General features: G+C 36.6%; 1 protein-coding gene across 2 annotated transcripts; it reads right to left on the bottom strand.

Moving 5' to 3' along the window:
- Positions 1 to 9,767: 9,767 nt before the first annotated feature.
- Positions 9,768 to 16,219, bottom strand: LOC121971249 (pre-mRNA-processing factor 17-like). 2 transcript variants are annotated; one of them, XM_042522422.1, is made up of 2 exons: positions 14,300 to 16,215; positions 9,768 to 10,212 (listed from the first exon to the last, which is right to left on the bottom strand). In XM_042522422.1, exons 1-2 carry the CDS (start codon positions 16,117 to 16,119, stop codon positions 10,206 to 10,208), a joined length of 1,827 nt encoding a protein of 608 aa, XP_042378356.1. In that variant the 5' UTR covers positions 16,120 to 16,215; the 3' UTR covers positions 9,768 to 10,205. The 2 variants fall into 2 exon arrangements, with proteins under 2 accessions (XP_042378356.1, XP_042378365.1); XM_042522431.1 differs by lacking the exon at positions 9,768 to 10,212 and having other exon boundaries at positions 14,296 to 16,219.
- Positions 16,220 to 18,424: the final 2,205 nt, after the last annotated feature.

Here is an 18,424-nt window from a genome sequence, read left to right as displayed (position 1 = left end):
TTTCACTCGGCTGCGTTCTTTAATGCATCTGCTACACAAGCAGCAAAAAAGTTTACATGACAAAATGTTGGTTGTTCCACTTGGACAAATTTTGGCCCGACCGGTCCGGCATTCGATGCGCGCAAATTATGCTCGCACACGAGTCAACATGGTTCAGTGCAATCCTGGCCCTGGATTTACACCCCCCCTCTCCTGTGCACCCACGCGTGAAAGAGAGTCTCTCCCCATACATTTGTTCACTTCATCAATACATGTGAATTAATATAAACCAACCAATATGCCTATATATATATATATATATATATATATATAGGCATATTGGTTGGTTGTGTAATAATTGTCTTAGTTGTGGACTTTAACCCTATGGTACTTGATAACCATGATTTAGCTATATTATTTTGATTCATAATGCATATTTTTGATGGTCTATTCATAGCTTAAACTCATGAGTACTCTATATTTTATAAATTGCATTTGATTTTGGACTTAATTGTAAATTAGCCAGTTATCATGGTATTTGATGCTAATATTTGATTATTATTTTGTAGGCATCAAAAGGGTCATGGGCCCGATCAGATCAGGCCACATTTGGGCTCAAATCTAGGGCTAAACGAGGCGTTCAAGCTTTGGATCAATTTGGACTATCCATTGAAGATTGGAGAGATCTGAGCCATCCGTTGAGAATCTGGTCCATTCGACCTAATGAGGAGTAGATCTAAACCATTGACGAAGATCTAGAGATTTTGATCCAGATCTGAGACGATCCAACCGTTGATCCAGCCCAAATCAATCTGGACCGTCCGATCAGATGTGAGGATGATTTAAATACAGCGAGAAGCTACAGTGCAAGCTGGAGCTCGGCGATTTCCGCGACACCGCCACTGTTCACCCTTCGTCTTCATCCCCGTCGCAGCTTCGCATTCCACTTCCAGATCTGAACTTCATCCTTACTCATCTCCGACGAAACCCTAGTGATCCGGCGTCCAGCAAACGAAGTGCAGAGCAGCGATTTAGGGCGTTCTCCGGTTGTGATCCTGCTATCCGCGAGCTTCATCCAAGCCAGATTTAGGGGTGTTCTCCGATCTGAGCTTTGGCCATTCTCTCTGGGGGATTTAGGGGCGTTCTCCGGTTCTCCAGAGATCAATACATCTTCACTTCCACCTCGCGTTCCGGTTTCAGTAAGAGTGCTCTGTTTTCTTTGTCGGCTGGAGAATTCAGAATGATTCTGAGCTCAAGAGGCGTTCCCAGTAGCTCTGGACTTCACCTGGATGAGCTATGGATTCATTGGGTTGCTGTGTTTGTCACAAGGGCATTCTCTGAGGCAGATCTGTGTTTCGGCAGAGAGGAGAGGTTTAGTTTCGGGTTTGGTTGTGGAATGTCAATTAGGTTTTGTTTTGTTTATCTTAATCTTTGAATTGTTCATTATCTTGCTCAGATCTGAAGATATGATAGTATAGATTACATTTTAGTCTTTGATTTGCCTTTCTTACTTTAGTTTAATTTGAGTTTTCTTTCTTGTAATCCCATTTATGATTTCCTTAATTGCAATTCTGATCATGGTGAACTTTTGCTACTTTAATCTTGTTAAGCTACTCCATCAGTTTGTAATTCAGTTTGTGCTTTGAATTAGATGATCTTGTTATCATAAGTTCATTAGATTTGGTTATTTAGTTAGTTAGCTTTTGTTACCTGCATGGGAGCTATTGTTGCTGAGATGAAGTTGAATTTGTGAATGCTCAACTTGAGGAATTGATTGTTTACTGATGTTCAATGTTATTGTGAATGAAAGTTTGAATTTAATTGATGAATAAGATTGTGATAATGAATTAGACATTAATTTGATTCTTATGAGAGTGTTTGAGCATTTTGGTTTAATGGTTGAATTTGTTTGAAATTTGGAATTGAATGCTAGTTTGGTTTTTAAAAGTTTGTTTGGTGATTGAGTTTTAATAGTTGCTGGATTGAGAATAGAAGACACAATAGTTGACTAATTTGATTCAATGTTGTATGAGATACCGAATTAAGTTGATATTCATTTGATGGAAATTCAATTTAGATCAATTCTAAAATTCATATAATGTTCACTAGTTATCCTCAGAAAAATACGACTTGAGGTTTCTTACTACACGTGTTTTCTTTATTTAATTGAGTTCCAATCTTTATCAATTTGGGGTGCCTCGTGATATGCAAAAAGGCCGACACCAGTATTCTTTTATTCGGTTACAGTATTTGTTATGTGTTAAGTCATGTCGGCATATAGTAATTTTATGTTTTTCATATTTTTGAGTGAATTGAGTAAATCCCTCTATTGTGTAGATGTAGTTGATTATCATATATTTTCCACTGTGTATCTATTCCTGATTTGTAGACTTATATCATATTGTATCAAACATTGTCACAAGAGAATACCGTCTATTTGGTTGAACAAGTACACCTATCAGATGTGATAATTAGACCCTAAGATTAAAAGATATAATTACTATAATTATTATTATATTTCTTCTTATATTAGACCTTAGAATTAAGAAATATTATTGTTATAATTATTATTATACTTCTTTATTTATTTATTTATATATAATCCTTTCAAAATCTATATATCAGTAAATATAGATATTTTAAAACTAATGATTATTTAAATTTAAGTAATGAAATTTTTATATTTAGTAAAATAATATTTCTTTTCAATCTCTCTTTCCACTCATTCTTTTTCATCTATCTTTCCACTCGTTTAATAAATATAATAATAAAAAAATAAAAAAAATAATAAAAAATAATAAAAATTTTAAGATAATTGATATAAGATGTAGTGAAAAATGATTATCTAAATTTAATAAAATAAATTATTTAATTTAAATTGTAAATATAATGATAAAAAAAATCAATTTTCTTAATTGACATTTCGAACTTTCTGAGAATTAATAAGGTAAAGGCCAAGCAAATGACCTTATTTGAATAGACCTAAATAGTCTTATTTATGCGGCTCATGTTGCGTTGTACTTGGGACTATGTTTAATATGATGGTAAAAGATGAATACGTTCTCAGGGCCAACACAGAGGAGGTAAATCACGGACGACTACTAGTCTTTGGAATAGTGACTAGTACATAAAAGAGATATTTATCTCGATTTTACCGAGATTCGAACCTCAAATTTCATAAGCAATCCCCCCAGCAATTGCTTCCTCTCCCCCTCTCTCTCTCCTCAAATGATCATTCTACCCTCTATCTGTTTTTTCTTCTTTTTTTTTTTTATTTTATTTTTAATTTTTTTAACTCATACTTATATATTCATACTTATATAATTTTAATTTTTTATTTTTAATTAATTTTATTTTAAATTTTTTTATTCATACTTATATATTTTAAAATTTTTATTTAGTTTTATTTTTTATTTTTTTCATTCATACTTATATATTTTAAAAATTTTATTTAGTTTATATATTTTAAAATTTTATTTAGTTTAAATTTTTAATCAATTTTATTTATTATTTTTCATTAATACTTATATATATTTTTAATTTTTTTTAATTTTATTTAGTTTTATTTTTTAATTAATTTTGTTTATTATTTTTTCATTAATACTTATATTTTTTTAATTTTTTTAATTTTTTTAATTTTTATTTAGTTTTATTTTTAATTAATTTTATTTATTATTTTTTAATTTTTTAATATTTATTTAGTTTTATTTCTTTAATCAATTTTGTTTATTATTTTTTATCAATTTTTTTTATTTTATATAATTTTTAAATTACTCCCTTCCTTTAAATTACATTCCTAATTTGACCCTTAAATTATCCGCATCCAACTATTAACACATATCATAATCTTCTCTCCCTTTAAATCATCCCTCCCTCCAACCATTGACATATAACACATGTCAGAATCTCTCACCCTCTTTAAATTACCCATCATCCAACCATTGACACCTGTCAAAACACTCCCTCCATTTAAATTCGTCATTCTTCAACCATTGACACCTGTCAAAACACCCCCTCCCTTTAAATTACCCCTTTTCAATACTTGACATATGTTAGAACCTCCCCTCCCTTTAAATTACCCCACTTCTAACCCTTGACACATGTCAAAATCTTTTATCCCTTTAAATGACCCCCCTTCCAACCCTTGACACATGTCAAAATCTCTCATCACTTTAAATGGTCCCCCTTTCAACATTTGACATATGTTAAAATCTCTCATCCCTTTAAATTACCCTCACTTCCAACTCTTGACACATGTCAGAACTTCTCACTTTCATTAAATTACCCATCATTCAATCCTTGACACATGTCAGAACCTCCCCTCCCCTTAAATTACCCACCCTTAAACTCTTGACACATGTCAGAACCTCCCCTCCCCTTAAATTACCCACCCTTCAACTCTTGACACATGTCAGAACCTCCCCTCCCCTTAAATTACCCACCCTTCAACATCTCCCTTTAAATCCTCCTCTCACACTTCATTTTTAGTCACTCTTCATTCACACCTCCCTTCACTGCTATCTCCCTCTCAGCTTCTCCTTCTCTCTTCCTGAAAATATGGATGACTATTTGGGCTTATTTTCAGATAGTTGGTCAATTGAGAATGATGTTCCTAGTCAAGATATCTCCAACAACAGTCGCGATTATACAATCGAATTTACCACAGATCAGGTTAGTTATTATCATTGTTTTATGTATATTCATTATTTATTTTATAAGTAGAGAAATTATATTAAGATTGATAATGTCATACTTATACATCTTTGTTATATTTTTTTATATAGATATTTAAAAGTAGAGAAGATATGATAAATTGGGTAAAGACAGTTGATTTGAAGAATTGTATTGTAGTGGTTATTAAAAATTCTGCTAATTTAAAAGGTGGCAAGCTACCAAAGTGTCATCTTATGTGTGAAAGAGGTGGAAAGTATAAACCGCCACGATATCTAGTTGATGGGCAATCCTAAAAAGAAATACTGGGACTAAAAAATGTGAATGTCCATTTGAGCTGCGAGGTATACCAATACCTCCAGATGGTGTGATGTGGGGTTTAAGGGTTGTTTGTAGTTTTCATAATCATCAATTAGTAAAATATATTGATGGACATGAGTACCCGAGTAGGTTAAAACCAAAAGAAAAAGAATTTGTGCTTGACATGGCCAACAACACCACACCTCGTGAAATTCTTAGTATTTTGAAGGAAAGAGACCCATCAAATACTACGGGGATCAAAAGCATTTATAATGCTATTTTCACAAATAAATCCGCTAAACGGGGTGGTCTAAATTCTATTCAGTATGTCTTGGACCAATTAATCAAGAAAGAATACCTCCATAAATACCGTACAAATCCAGACACCAACGAAATCACAGATATTATTTGGGTTCATCCAAAAAGTCTAGAGTTGTCTGTTAACTTTTCATCTGTGTTGATCATTGATGCCACATACAAGACCAATGAGTATCGGATACCACTATTGGAGGTTGTGGGTATCACATCCACAATGCGAACTTACTCACTTATGTTTGCATATCTTAGTAATGAGAAGACAGAGCAACTGACATGGGCATTAGGTACATTAAAGAAGTGGATGGTTGAAAAGAAGGCATCGTTGCCATTGGTATTTGTTTCAGATCGGGATTTATCGCTTATTAATGCAATTGAAACATGTTTTCCCAATGCATGTCACATCCTTTGTATTTGGTACATAAACCAGTGCGTAATGAAGAAATGCGCCCCTATGCTTGGTCTGGAGTGGCAACATTTTTATGCATCATGGCACTCACTCATTAATTCATCGACACAATGGTCTTATCAGCATAAGTGAGATGTCATGCGCAAAGAGTATCAACGATTCGAGGGTGCTCTAAATTATCTTTGGGATACATGGTTACACCCTTACAAAGAGCGGTTTGTTTCAGCATGGGTTGATACATGTATGCACCTCGGGAGCAATTCAAATCAAAGGTATAGTCATTTTATAGTTTTATTATTTAAATTTTATTCATTATTGTAGTATTTCAATTCTTTTCAGTATTTAAACACAATGCATTTTTTTTTATTACAGGGCAGAATCTGCACATGCGAGATTGAAGTTATATTTGGGAGATACCATGTCATCCCTACAGACATCTTTTGAAAAAATACATAAGATGTTGAGAATTCAGTTCGGGGATATTAAGAAGTCGTTCGAAAAATCTCTGAACATTCCACGCCATCAACATTTACATGATGACATTTTCAGTCAAATAAGGTGTCGGATTTCATTAGAGGCAATGGAGTTGATTTCTGGTCAGCTAAAATGTATTGAGGAAGCATCTCACCAGCTATCCGGCAGATGCAACTGTTCTATCAAAATTGTATACGGATTGCCATGCGAGCATGATCTTGCACATTACCAAGATTTTTCCATTCCAATTCCGCTTCAGAGTATCAACGCTCATCGGAGGAGATTGTCGATGCACGCACATCAGTTTAATGACGAGGGAGCAGAACCTAACAGGACATCCCACGTTGTTGAGATATTAGATGGGATGGATCCATATATGCGAGAGCATATGATAAACAAGTGTCTTGATATGATTGATCCATCTCAAAGTACATTTCAAGCTCCTTCATACAACACAGAACATAGAGGTCGACCTACGGGTAGAGATGAGCAAAGTGGGCGCCATATATCTTCTTTCGGAGAAGCATCCACTTCAGGATCTAGGGTCTCTCAACCGATTGCAACATCTCAAGGGAGAGGAAGATGTGGAAGAGGGTCAAAGGTTCGCAATACTCAAACGACCCATGATCACTCTCCGGTTCCACCCATCCGTGATACTTATATTGAGAAATTACCCGTGCCTCTGCAGCGTTATATTTCTCACACCGTTGATGTTCAACCTAATGGTCATCATGGATTCGGGGCAATAGTTGCACTAATTGGGTATGACAAAGAAGGTTGGTTTCAAGTACGATTCGAGCTTATAGAAGAGATTCAACAAAATAAGGATCTATATGATCAACTTTATCCAGATCAAAATTTGGTAACCAATCTATTATTCTCATTAAATTGGTTCGACCGTTCGAGCCGTGGGCACCATAAATGTATTGGATGGACTCTATACCTTTGGAAATTGTCATCGCATCAAGGTACAATCTTGTATTGTATACATTTGGTGAGAGTGTTGGGAGTTGTTTTACTCACTTGTGATTAAGAACTCCTCCGGTTCCAAACCATCAGCGTCGAGAAATAGCTATTGCTCATGTCGACAATCACTTCATACAAGTTTTTTTACATCCTCATTACCTTGTATCACCCATTCCAACGTGGTGGTGGCAACATTCATCGTATGAAGCTAAAGGATGGATTACTCGTTATAGGACACATGTTTATTTGTGGTACGAAGTAATAGGTGCACCACCACCAAATGCATCGGGAGCGTAATTTGGAGGCAATATTGATTAAGATTTCTATTTTATATGTTTTTATGTTTTTTGTATTATTACATGTACTCTTCATTTGGAAAAAAATATGTTTGTTTCTAAGTTATGAATGTGTTCATTATTAATTGGTAGTATTTTTTTTAGTTTTAAATATAAACTAAAAATAAATAAAAGATTATAAACATATAAAAAAATTATTGAAAAAAATAAAACTGATAAAAAATTGATAAAGAAATTGATTTAAAAAATTAATAAAAAAATAAAATTTTAAAAAATCAATTGAAAAATATAAGTATTATGAAAAAAATAATAAATTAAATTAATTAAAAAATAAAAAATAAATAAAATTTATATAAAATTGAAAAATAAAGTATTGATAAAAAATAATAAATTAAATTAATTAAAAAATAAAACTAAATGAAATTTAAAATATAATTGGATGAGAGTTATTTTTAAATAAAATTAATTAAAAAAATTAAAATTAAATGAGAATTAAATGAAATAAAAAAATATAAAAAAATAAAGAAAGCTACATGCGTCTTTTGGCAGGGAGAGAGAGGGGAGGGGGAGGGGGTGTACGTTGACCGGGGGAAAAAGTAACTCTCATTTCATAATGACAACCCTTTATGTGCTAGCCACTAGACTCATTCGAAGAGATTAAAATTATATTCAATATAAGCTTTGGATGAATGACATGGCCTTATTTGGGTAATCAAAATAGTCATAAACAACACGGTAAAGTAAAAGATACTCAGCTAAACCAATCACATTTAAAGAAGATGAAAATAATTCTAAAATAGAGAATAAAAACCACCAACAGCAGATTAAGTTCCAACAACTATATCATTGCTTTATATTTTTTGCTACAAACCCTAAAACGATATGTACAGTTGTTACTATTTTAGTATTACTATTTTTAATTTTTAGTTTTATTATTATTACTATTATTAGCATCACGGTCGACGATGCGGACTCGACTGCCTCTCCTCTCCTCCGCCTCCGCCTCCGCCTCCGCCTCCGCCGACGGGTCTCGTGGCGGCGTACAGATCCGTCATCGGCCGGTACCGCTTCGTCCTCCGCCAGGGTCCCATCTCCTCCTCGTCATCGATTCTGCCGAGGACGGAGGCATCGGGCGGCCGCGTGTTGACGGATCGAGGAGAGGAGGAGGAGGAGGAAGAGGAGGAGGCCGAGGAGGAGACTGTGGAGGCGGCCTCGGCGCTGCTCTCGCTGAGGTGCACCAGCAGCTCCGCCGCGGCCAGGTCGGCCGCGGTGAAGAGACCGCCACGGTGTCGCGTGCGCACCGCCGCATGAGGAGGCGGAAGCAGGGGCTGCGATCCGCCGGTTAGGGTTCTTCCCATCTCTCTGGCCTCTCGCGTCTCGCGCTGCCTCGTGTGGGCGTAGTTTTTTCTTCCTTTCTCTCGTTTTTAAGAAATTTAATTCTGCCCTCAAATCTGCCAACACTTATCTCAAATTTCATTTCACGTTACCCCCTCCTATTTTCAAATATTTCACCAATAAAAAAATAAAAAGCCGATTCAGATTAATATTGTCCTCGAAAATCATAATGATAATCTTCGAGGTGTTTCGTGAATATTTTCTTACGGTTGTTGCCGTGGTGATTCTTCGTTTGGTTTTCTGTTTTCCTGCGACCAATAAATTGATGCGCTCCACGTGGCGGTGCGAGTGTCTGCGAGAATGGCTGCCCACAAAAAATGATGGGGGAGTTTTAGTGCCCATACAATAACTATGCGCGACTTATCCATAGAAGGGGAACGACCTTCTGAATCTTTTAGCAATCGGATAATGGATATTGCTTACTTGTGATTTTGTATTATGCAGAAGTAAATAGTTGATTAACGAAATTGCAGAAGGTAATAAAATCATGAACAAAACTAGTTCAACTCACTTTAAGCCGAATTTATTGATTTAAAATCAACTCGTGGAAGCTAATTTCTTAATCAGCTTGTGGAAAGATCATTTGTTAATTGACTAGCCATAAAGATTTAGAACGACAAGATATTATAATGCAAAAAAGGCACGTTTTTGGTTTTAGAAAAACGAAAACGACACTTTTTGATAATTTTACCGATCAATACCACGTTTTAATTGCGGATCTCTTGACAGTTTTTTTCTTCATCAAACTCATGCTGTTCGTCGACATAGCTATTTTATCCTTTGCTTCTAGAATTTTTTTAAAAAAAACAACTATTATTCTTTACTTCATTCTGAAAATAACTGAATCCTCTATTTATATTTCAAATAATACATTCAATTTGTAATAATGCCTACAATAAGTTTAGAGCAATGAAACCAGAAGAAAAAAAATATCAATTCATAAATTTTCTCTATTATAGTCCTTAAAAAAACATAATTTCACGCACAGCTTGCAATTATAAGAACCAACAGTACATAAAAATTAAAAGAGAACATATTGTTACATTTAACTTTCGGTAGTAGAAAACCAGGCATGTTTCATGAATAATTATAACACAAATTGCAACTAGTTGTATTTTGAGTAGACCTTGAAAACAAAGCACTATAGTGTACAAAAGCCTCTTGACCATAAAATTAAGCAGGAGATTCTGAACTCATGGTCGTTCCAATTACATTTTAACTCCACCATTGCTCTACCAATTCCCCCAAATAACTCTCAGGGGCATACTCATGCTGGAGGGTGGCATATTTTTAGTTCGACAGCAAGGAGCAACACGACTACTAACGCAGCTTATGCTTGTCTTCCGAGCCTGGGGGCATGAGATCTACTGTAGATGCAAATTGTCTTGCTGCCTCCGGAATCAATCCCTACAAAGTTCCGTATCAAAATAAACAATTAATAAGTGGAGGAAAGTGGAATACACAGCTGCAAACAAATTTAAGTGGAAGAATAATGTAGGAGTAAAAATTAATAGACACACCCAACCAATGAAGGGTGATTAAATGCTTAAAATCCATTTGAATTCATCCCATCACGTGTTTATTACAAGTATGTTGAGCATTAGCATGATATAGTATAGTATGACCAAACTTTAATTCAACTAATTATCTAATTATTATAGTTTTATTTTTAGAAGGAAATCATCTAACAGTACTAAGGGAGTAAAACTTATTTGGATTTATCGCAAACAGTTTCAGTGTATGCTTAAGTGTATCAAGCGTCAGCATAACGTGGTACTAGAGCATATCATTTTGACCAGCGATTGAAACTCCAGCGTGGAACGTTATTTTAAACTTTGAAACCAGCACACGAATTAGCTATTAGGGGTTGCTTGTTTGATTCTTGATGTAGGTAAAACTAAGTCATTAGATGCATTGATGACCTAAGCAACTAAGAGAAGTGACAGAGCATAGGACATACGTAAAAACTTGAGCAAACACCATCTAAAAGCATTGTTCAATATTCTGCAAGTAAGATGCATGTTTGTGCATTTGAAGAGCTGCTACTTGACAAATGTTTTCAATTACGTTGCTCATGAATGCCAATGGCATGATGTGCTCCTTGGGAAGACTTTGTCATGAGTCCTTTATCTAATATAATGATAAGAAATCATTTAACCATTTAAAGCTTTTCCCTAAGAAATATAGATAGATGAGATTTGATTATTTGTTGCTTGTATCATAATTCAATTGAGTAAATTAAATATACTCCATTGTGCTTGACTTCGGAGATGAGAAACTCCTGCATGCTAAAATCCATGTCCAACACCTACATTTTGGAGAAAAAATCATGCCCCAAAATTAACCACGAGAGAAGTGGCATATCACATTTCCTTAACATACTAGTAGGTCCTCCCAGCTCTCTTTGTGGCATCTCATTGTCATCATGTCTAATATTTGGTTTTCTTTTTTGTTAGTTCCTGAATTAAATGTCATTGACTTTGATTGAGAAATCATGCTTTGGAATTTTGGTCTGAATGAATCAAAGCAAAGTGATCTTTATGCCAACCAAACTAAGACTAAACGTTGAGGGAAGTTAACCCCATGAAAATGCACACAAGTACAGTGTGCAGCTATTACGCCACAAGTGCAAGCTACCATACTATGCGGGTGAGATATTATGAAGGATTTTTGTAACTAACTCCACAAAAAACCTTCTAGAAAGGTTGAAGATAAACTATGAGGCATAATTCCATCTATCATACTATAAGGGGCGGCTACTAACTTTGAAAAGATTTCAAAATAGGGAATAGTGCATTTAATTTGCTTCCACTTTGTGGACTTATAGAAGAGTCCATCAATTGTCAATTATCTGAGTGTAACTGCAGAAGGAAAATTGGATGCAGATACTTGAATTAGACAAACTTTTTCATACACTAGAACATTGGACCAAGGAGTTGGTAATATGGCAGAATGATCATCAATGTGAAAACGAAATGGATATACAGTAGACCATATTCAGGCTATCCTTAAATGCTTCCATCTATCATATTTGGCTGGAAGAAACAGAATGTTTCAACAAAAGAGTTCTTCCTTTGTCGCATTAGAGAGAATGTCAGAAAAAGAATGCCTTGAGGAAGTCACATGATCATGGAATTTATCCAATAAACCTTAAAAAATAAAGTTTGAATGAGTGAGCTGAGTGTTTTCTTTGCAAGATGTAGTTGCAGTTGCACCCATGCATCATCACGTGGTTACAAGGTGACCTTGCAAGTCCATGGATGTCTATTAAGAGGTTCAAAGGACCACAGCTAGTGTGAGATGCTAGAAACCCCCTAGAAAAAGCAGCATTCCACAATATGACTTTTATGGGCTAGTTGCAAGGATATCAAGGAATATGCACTGCTTTTTGTTTTGTTTTTTTTTTTTTTTTTGGTTTCCACACAAAAAATTTATGTATTTTTCAGATGAGAGCCATATGATTTACATGCAAACATAATAGAATATAGAAATAGGAAATATTGAATTACTTTACTGAGATATATATAAACTCATGATAAAATCCTAACCTAGAGGTATCAATGTGCACTAAAGCCACTATAACTAATATCTAACAACTCTAATCTTCTTTTCTCGAGCTGGAGTAGACACTATCAGCTTGTTACATAAACTAGAAAAGTTTTCACAAAAGAAACATAACACATGACCAGAAAAATGAAATCACAATTAAGCAAAGCTCTGGAAAGTGAAGTCTGATGATGAAGCATGCAAGTAATGATACCTTCAAACAATGATCAACACACCGCCAATATCTTTGACTTCAAATAATCACTTTGACAAAGAGAGGATAAAGAGAAAAGAAAAGGAAAACAACAATGAAGAGAATTCTCAGAAACTAATCTGTTTAGGTCTTCATTGGCTCAAGTGACAAAAGTACAACACAAAAACAAGGAAGATTGAAGAGAAAAGGCAGAAGAAAAGGACCAAAGGTAGGAGAAAATTGAAGATCTATAGTAGAAGAATGCTCATCTACCTCAACATAGATCAAATCTAAAATTGGAAAGGTGTGGTGGTTGCAAAGTTAAGTAGATGGCTCTAACATCAAGGATTAATCTGGTGGTGTAGGTCAAGCAGAGACATGAATAAATATGATAAGCACCCTATGGTCAAGACATGGATTGCTGAGATGACGAGATTGTCCAGCAAATCTTTAGGAGAACGAAAAAAACATATGTGATTGGAAGTGTTGTGGCAAGATCAAGGATCAAAATAATAAGATATGTGATTTGGATGCATGACAGAGGAGAGGAGTCTTATGAGCACAAAAAAGGTAGCATGCATGTGGCCAATGCTGGTGAAACTGATTATTGATGGATGATGGTTTCTACTAAGTTAAAAGGTGTCATAATGTCCGTGTCTCAAGCAAGCAGAGCAACAAGTGGTAGAAGCACGTGCTGTTAAGTGTTGCAGAAACACGGATAAGGGAGGTGGTGCTGCATGGATGAGCACCATAACTGAGACTTAAAAATAGGAAATAGATGAGATTGCTGAAAATTAGATACGTGAGGGAAGGTAATTGCCAATGATCAATGATTCCTCTTTAAGAGATTTTTTTTTAGAAGCGCTGACCCTAGTAAGAGGCTCTGAGACCCATGCAGAATACAGGGGGGAAAATATTGCATTGCTTTAATAAAATAACAATTATATTGATATAATAAAATCATTGTATATCCCTAAGCTAGAGATACCAATGTGAGACTAAAGTCACTACACCTAATATCAAATAACTTTCATACTCTTAAGAATATTTCTTTTTCACATTACATTATCGTATATCTCTTGCCTTTGGAAAATAAGTTCCTACGTGTTTGATGAATACCGTCCAACTTAAGTGATGCGCTATGAGATTCTTTTGGTGTTTTTTTTTTTACTTTTCATTTGTAAAGAATTTGACAAACCTCTAGAGAAAGCAATATTATGCGAACAAAAGTACAACAGAAAACACAACGAGAGTGAAGAAATGCTCATAATAGAAAAACACATAAGTTGCACATGTTTACAACAGGCAGCATACAGATTAAGTCTTTACGCATATCAAAGAAAGGACATCGTCTAAGAAAATTGTTTTAAATCTATCTTTATACCTTCTAAACTCAAAGTCTTCTAGATATACTCGAGTAACCCTTTTTTATTTTGCAGTCTATCTTGAGCAAACTAGCATATGAATGGAAATAGAAACAATAATCAAGAAAACAGGCGAGCACATCCAGATCCAGTTAACTTTAACTCAAAACCAAAAATAATTGAAATAAAATCAGATTGGAGATTGGAGGAGTTTAAACTAATGGCTAAATTTTAATCGGTGTTAGGTCCCTGTCTGCGTGAGAATATAATGCAATAAAGTTCTAACAGATGTAAATAGACACATTTAGAACTGATTAACAAAAAAAATTATTTTCGAACAATTAAGACAAGAAAAGAAAGTTTAATAGGAGCATGAAGAATGAAAACTCACCAGTACTTAATCATGCCATCCCATCCACAAGTTGCAACTTTGCTTTGCTCCAATGGATGCCATTCACATCCAATGCACACCCCTTCATGACATTTTAGAGTCCTGAAGACTTTGCAACTCTTCCAGTCCCAAAACCAGCATTTTCCTTCTCCATCTCCAGACATTACAAAACGACCATCGGGTGAAAAGTTCACTTGGCATGCATACCCTGCTATAATGTGTCCTGCAAATCTCTTCTTCTTATTCAACTGAAATCTCTCCTTCGTGCTATAAATAAGTATTTGATTATCCAAACTCTGAGCAGCTAGCCAATTTGAATTAGGATGGAGAGATATTGAAGGCATGGAATGCATGTGAGGCTCACTGATATATTTGATAACAACAGGAATCCCAAACTCCCAAACACGAAGCGACTTATCATCACTTGAAGTAACAAATCTCCGGTTATTATCAACAAAGGTAATTGTATTAACTGCACCAAGATGTTGATCATACTCCTGTGTGATCGCGCCAGAGTTCATATCCCACTGAACAATCTTCTTGTCACTCATCCCTGCTAGAAGGATGCTCTGCTTATCTTCGTCAGGATTAAGTTTCACCACGTATGGAATCTTCCCTGTGGAGAATGTAGAAATGACCTTCCCTGTCTCGGTGTCCCAATACTTGATGTGCTTGTCATATCCAGCACTCAAGAACTTGGTGCCATCATTCGAGAAACAGATGTCCCGAACTGCTTTAGAGTGGCCCATGTAGGTGCGCATGCACTTACCCGAGTTAAAGACATCCCATATCTTGACCTTCGAATCCATACCGGCTGAAAGCAAGAGGTGACCGTGCTTGGGAAAGAACCGTATTGCCGCAACTCCCTTTGTGTGGCCGCTCCACGTATGCACCCACCGTTTCGGTATGTAGCAGTGATCATTCTTAGCTTTTGCATCCTTGGGTGGCGCGATCCATGACCTTCCCTGGTAATCTCGCTCCTCCTTCCCATGGAATGTGCTCTTGTCCGCATGCTCCGCCTTGTCTCCGCGCCCCTCTCCACGCTCCTTCTCGGCCTTCTTCTCAGCATATTCCTCAGCATACTTCTTCTGTTCCTCCGTGAGCTCGCCCTGGACAACATCCATCTTGCCGGACCAGGGGCTGACCTTATTCTTGAGAAGCCACTCATTAGTCGCTGGATTCTGAACCTCCGGATCAGCAGCCCCAGACTCAGCTTCTTCCGCACCGCCGGAAGTTTTCATCTGGAGGCGACGCCGCTTCTGTTCTTGCTGGGGCATGTTGTAGACAGAAAGGGCCTGATTCTTAGTTAACGTTTCGATGTCACCGACGAAGGAGAGGCCAGAAGGGTCAGTGGCATAACCGTACTTGTGGAAGGTGTTGTACTGTTCATCGAAGAGAAAGGGCTGGATGGAGGCGTCCTCGACGAACCCGAGTTTGTGGTTTCGCATGCCCTGGGCGACGCCGTCCTTGGCGAACGGGTGAGCGGGGCCGTAGATGGGTGTCCAGAGCTGGTCGTAGGTAGGGTTGAAGCCCACGGCGTGCTGCCCTGGATCGAGGGGCCGATGGAGGGATCGGGAAGATTCAGCAGCCGCGAGAGCGAGGGTGGTGTCGTCAACGCGTGGGGCGGATGACTTCGCAGGAAGGCGGCGAGGGGACGAATCCGGTGACGAGGAGGCCTCCGCCACCTCAGGCACCAGCGCTGGCGGATCTGAAGCACCCATAGATTCCCCTAGGGTTTCTTCCCCAAGTGGTTCCTCTTCGACTTCGTCGTTTCCATCGCCGTCGCCGTCGTCGTCCTTGTAGTCGCGGAGGAGGTCCATGGAGACAAACCTAGTTCTACGGCGGCGGCGAGAGGAAGAGCAATAACAAAAGCAGAACGGGAATCCCTCGCCCAAATCGACCGGAGGAACTTTTGAACCGAGAAAAACCCCGCAATTTAACAGTTTACTACCCCTTTTTATTTAGGCATTCCAACCCTCACAAGTTTAAAGTATTGTCAAAAAATAATTTACCCAAATTTCCCTAGCCCTTTTTTTTTAAAGAAATTTTCCCCGTAATATTTTGAGAATTAAATAGAAATGTTAAGACATGTTTTGATATTAATAAAATATTTGAGTGTATTTCATCGTTAAAATAATTATTTAAACTTACATAATTTCTTTTTATAAATTTAAATTTAATTCAAACTTAGGTTGCCTTTCGTTCAAGGACTATAGGTTCACCTGCGGCCCCACAATCCACATGCATGGAAAGCATGTCTTTCGTTCTCTAATTTTGGGTCGGGTATAGTGGGGCGTTGGGGCGAGCGTTTCGTCTTTACCATAATATCTTTCGTTCTGTAAGTTAGAGTCAAAAATAAAGTTATATCATTTGCAATTAATATCAAATAAAAACTTATTCTTTGAACCTCACATATATTTCTCCATTTCTTCCAGATCTCAAAGCTCAGAAAGTTCAAACCATGATTCAGGTATCAGAACACAGCTGATTATCAGAATATACACACATATCTGCAAGATCTTGATGTATAGCTCGAACAAAGCTTATGGAGCATGCACATTACAACAAAATCCCAACAGATTTTATGTCCTGATCGTGCTACGAGCATGCAAATCCTGCTCAAGAACATACAAACTGAGGTAAATTTGGCCATCAGTCAACTTGAAGGCAGATAATTTGCTTTGCTTCTTCATCCACAATGCTTGGTTGGCTTTCTACTTACTACACCTTATTTAGTCTTCAGCAACTGTCTGAGCGAAAAAGCTAGAAATGGATCGACTAACAGATAGTTCAAAGATCAGTAATGCACTTCCTGTCGAGTTGAGTTTGAAATGCTGGGAACAGTTTCCAAATCCTTGTTTGCAGCAGGAGCACCTATTGGGTCAAAGTCCGAAATAATAAATAGCTAGACACTGTATAAATCATGTTTAACGCATTGTATAAATCATGTTTAACAAAGCAAAAAACAAAAAGAGAGAGTAGCCTAGCTGAACTCAACATGTTTGCCAAGTCTTCTAGCCAGCCATTATACCAGAGATTACTGGAGGACAGAGCACAAATTTCTACAAACTGCAGCAAAATTCTCTACCCATAGAAGATAAAATTGAATCACCAACCATACCGTCATATCATCATGAAGACAAGCAACTAACCAACCATGACAGCAAAGTAAAAGCAGAAAGATTAATAAAGTGATGGAAATGCATCAGGCTCAACACAAGTAACTAGTAAGTTGAATTAGAATAGGCGCAACCTCCTATTGTGCTTTCTCTCATTCTATATTGTGTTTTTCGTGTTCATTTCTAAATAGAAATTGCCAGAAAACAAATCACCAGCACAGAATAATGATAAAAGAAACACAATGCCTCTTTGAGTCTTGGCAATAAGAAATCAACATGGTCCTCATAGGGATGCTCAGTTGGCTAGAAGGTGACAGATTTACTACGATGGGACATGAATCAATTTCCGACGGACATACCTTCGGGGAAAAACTTCTCCCACCCTCTAGTGACTTGACGGTCGGCTATAAGTTGACCCTGTGATTTACCTTCCTTCATAGGCTGTGAGGAACGCCTAGGTTGAACGTAATCACCTTTTTACTACAGTATAAGAAATCGACATAAGTCTCCAAATAAAAAACAAAATTTAGTCATGCTTAGAGATACCAGGATCTAGTGGAAATGGCTACCACCAAAACATTTTTACAACACTAATGGTTAGTTAAGGTCTAAAGGAAACCTGCTCTGGCTTCATTAACTAGAAGAAGAAAACAATTACTTAAAACTGTGCAAGACAGTGAATTATGAATTGTACTGAAACAACTCACAGAGTAAGAAACACCAAGCAAGCTGCCAAGCTGCACAACCTCACAAGATAGGTAACACCTACCAAATTCTTTCCGGGATATTCCTGAGTACCCAGGCTAGTCATTCAAATTTGGTCAACCCGCAAGAAATCCACAGCGTTGAATGTTGCATATCATACAGAAGATGTGCAAATTCATGACCTACAAGAGGAGCCTAAGAATATTGAATAATGAAATGCAAACACTAGTTGATGTCTTCTATAATTGGACCTTCTTTCCATCACTGAATATTATTTTATTTGCAAGAAACAATTATAATG

This window comes from Zingiber officinale, chromosome 1B (genome assembly GCF_018446385.1).
Source record: "Zingiber officinale cultivar Zhangliang chromosome 1B, Zo_v1.1, whole genome shotgun sequence".
NCBI lineage: Eukaryota > Viridiplantae > Streptophyta > Magnoliopsida > Zingiberales > Zingiberaceae > Zingiber > Zingiber officinale.
This window is presented reverse-complemented; position numbering and strand designations above follow the sequence as displayed.

What these genes read in the sequence shown, in the direction of transcription:
- LOC121971249 (XM_042522422.1), bottom strand. Translation starts at nt 16,119, where the DNA reads ATGGACCTCCTCCGCGACTACAAGGACGACGACGGCGACGGCGATGGA.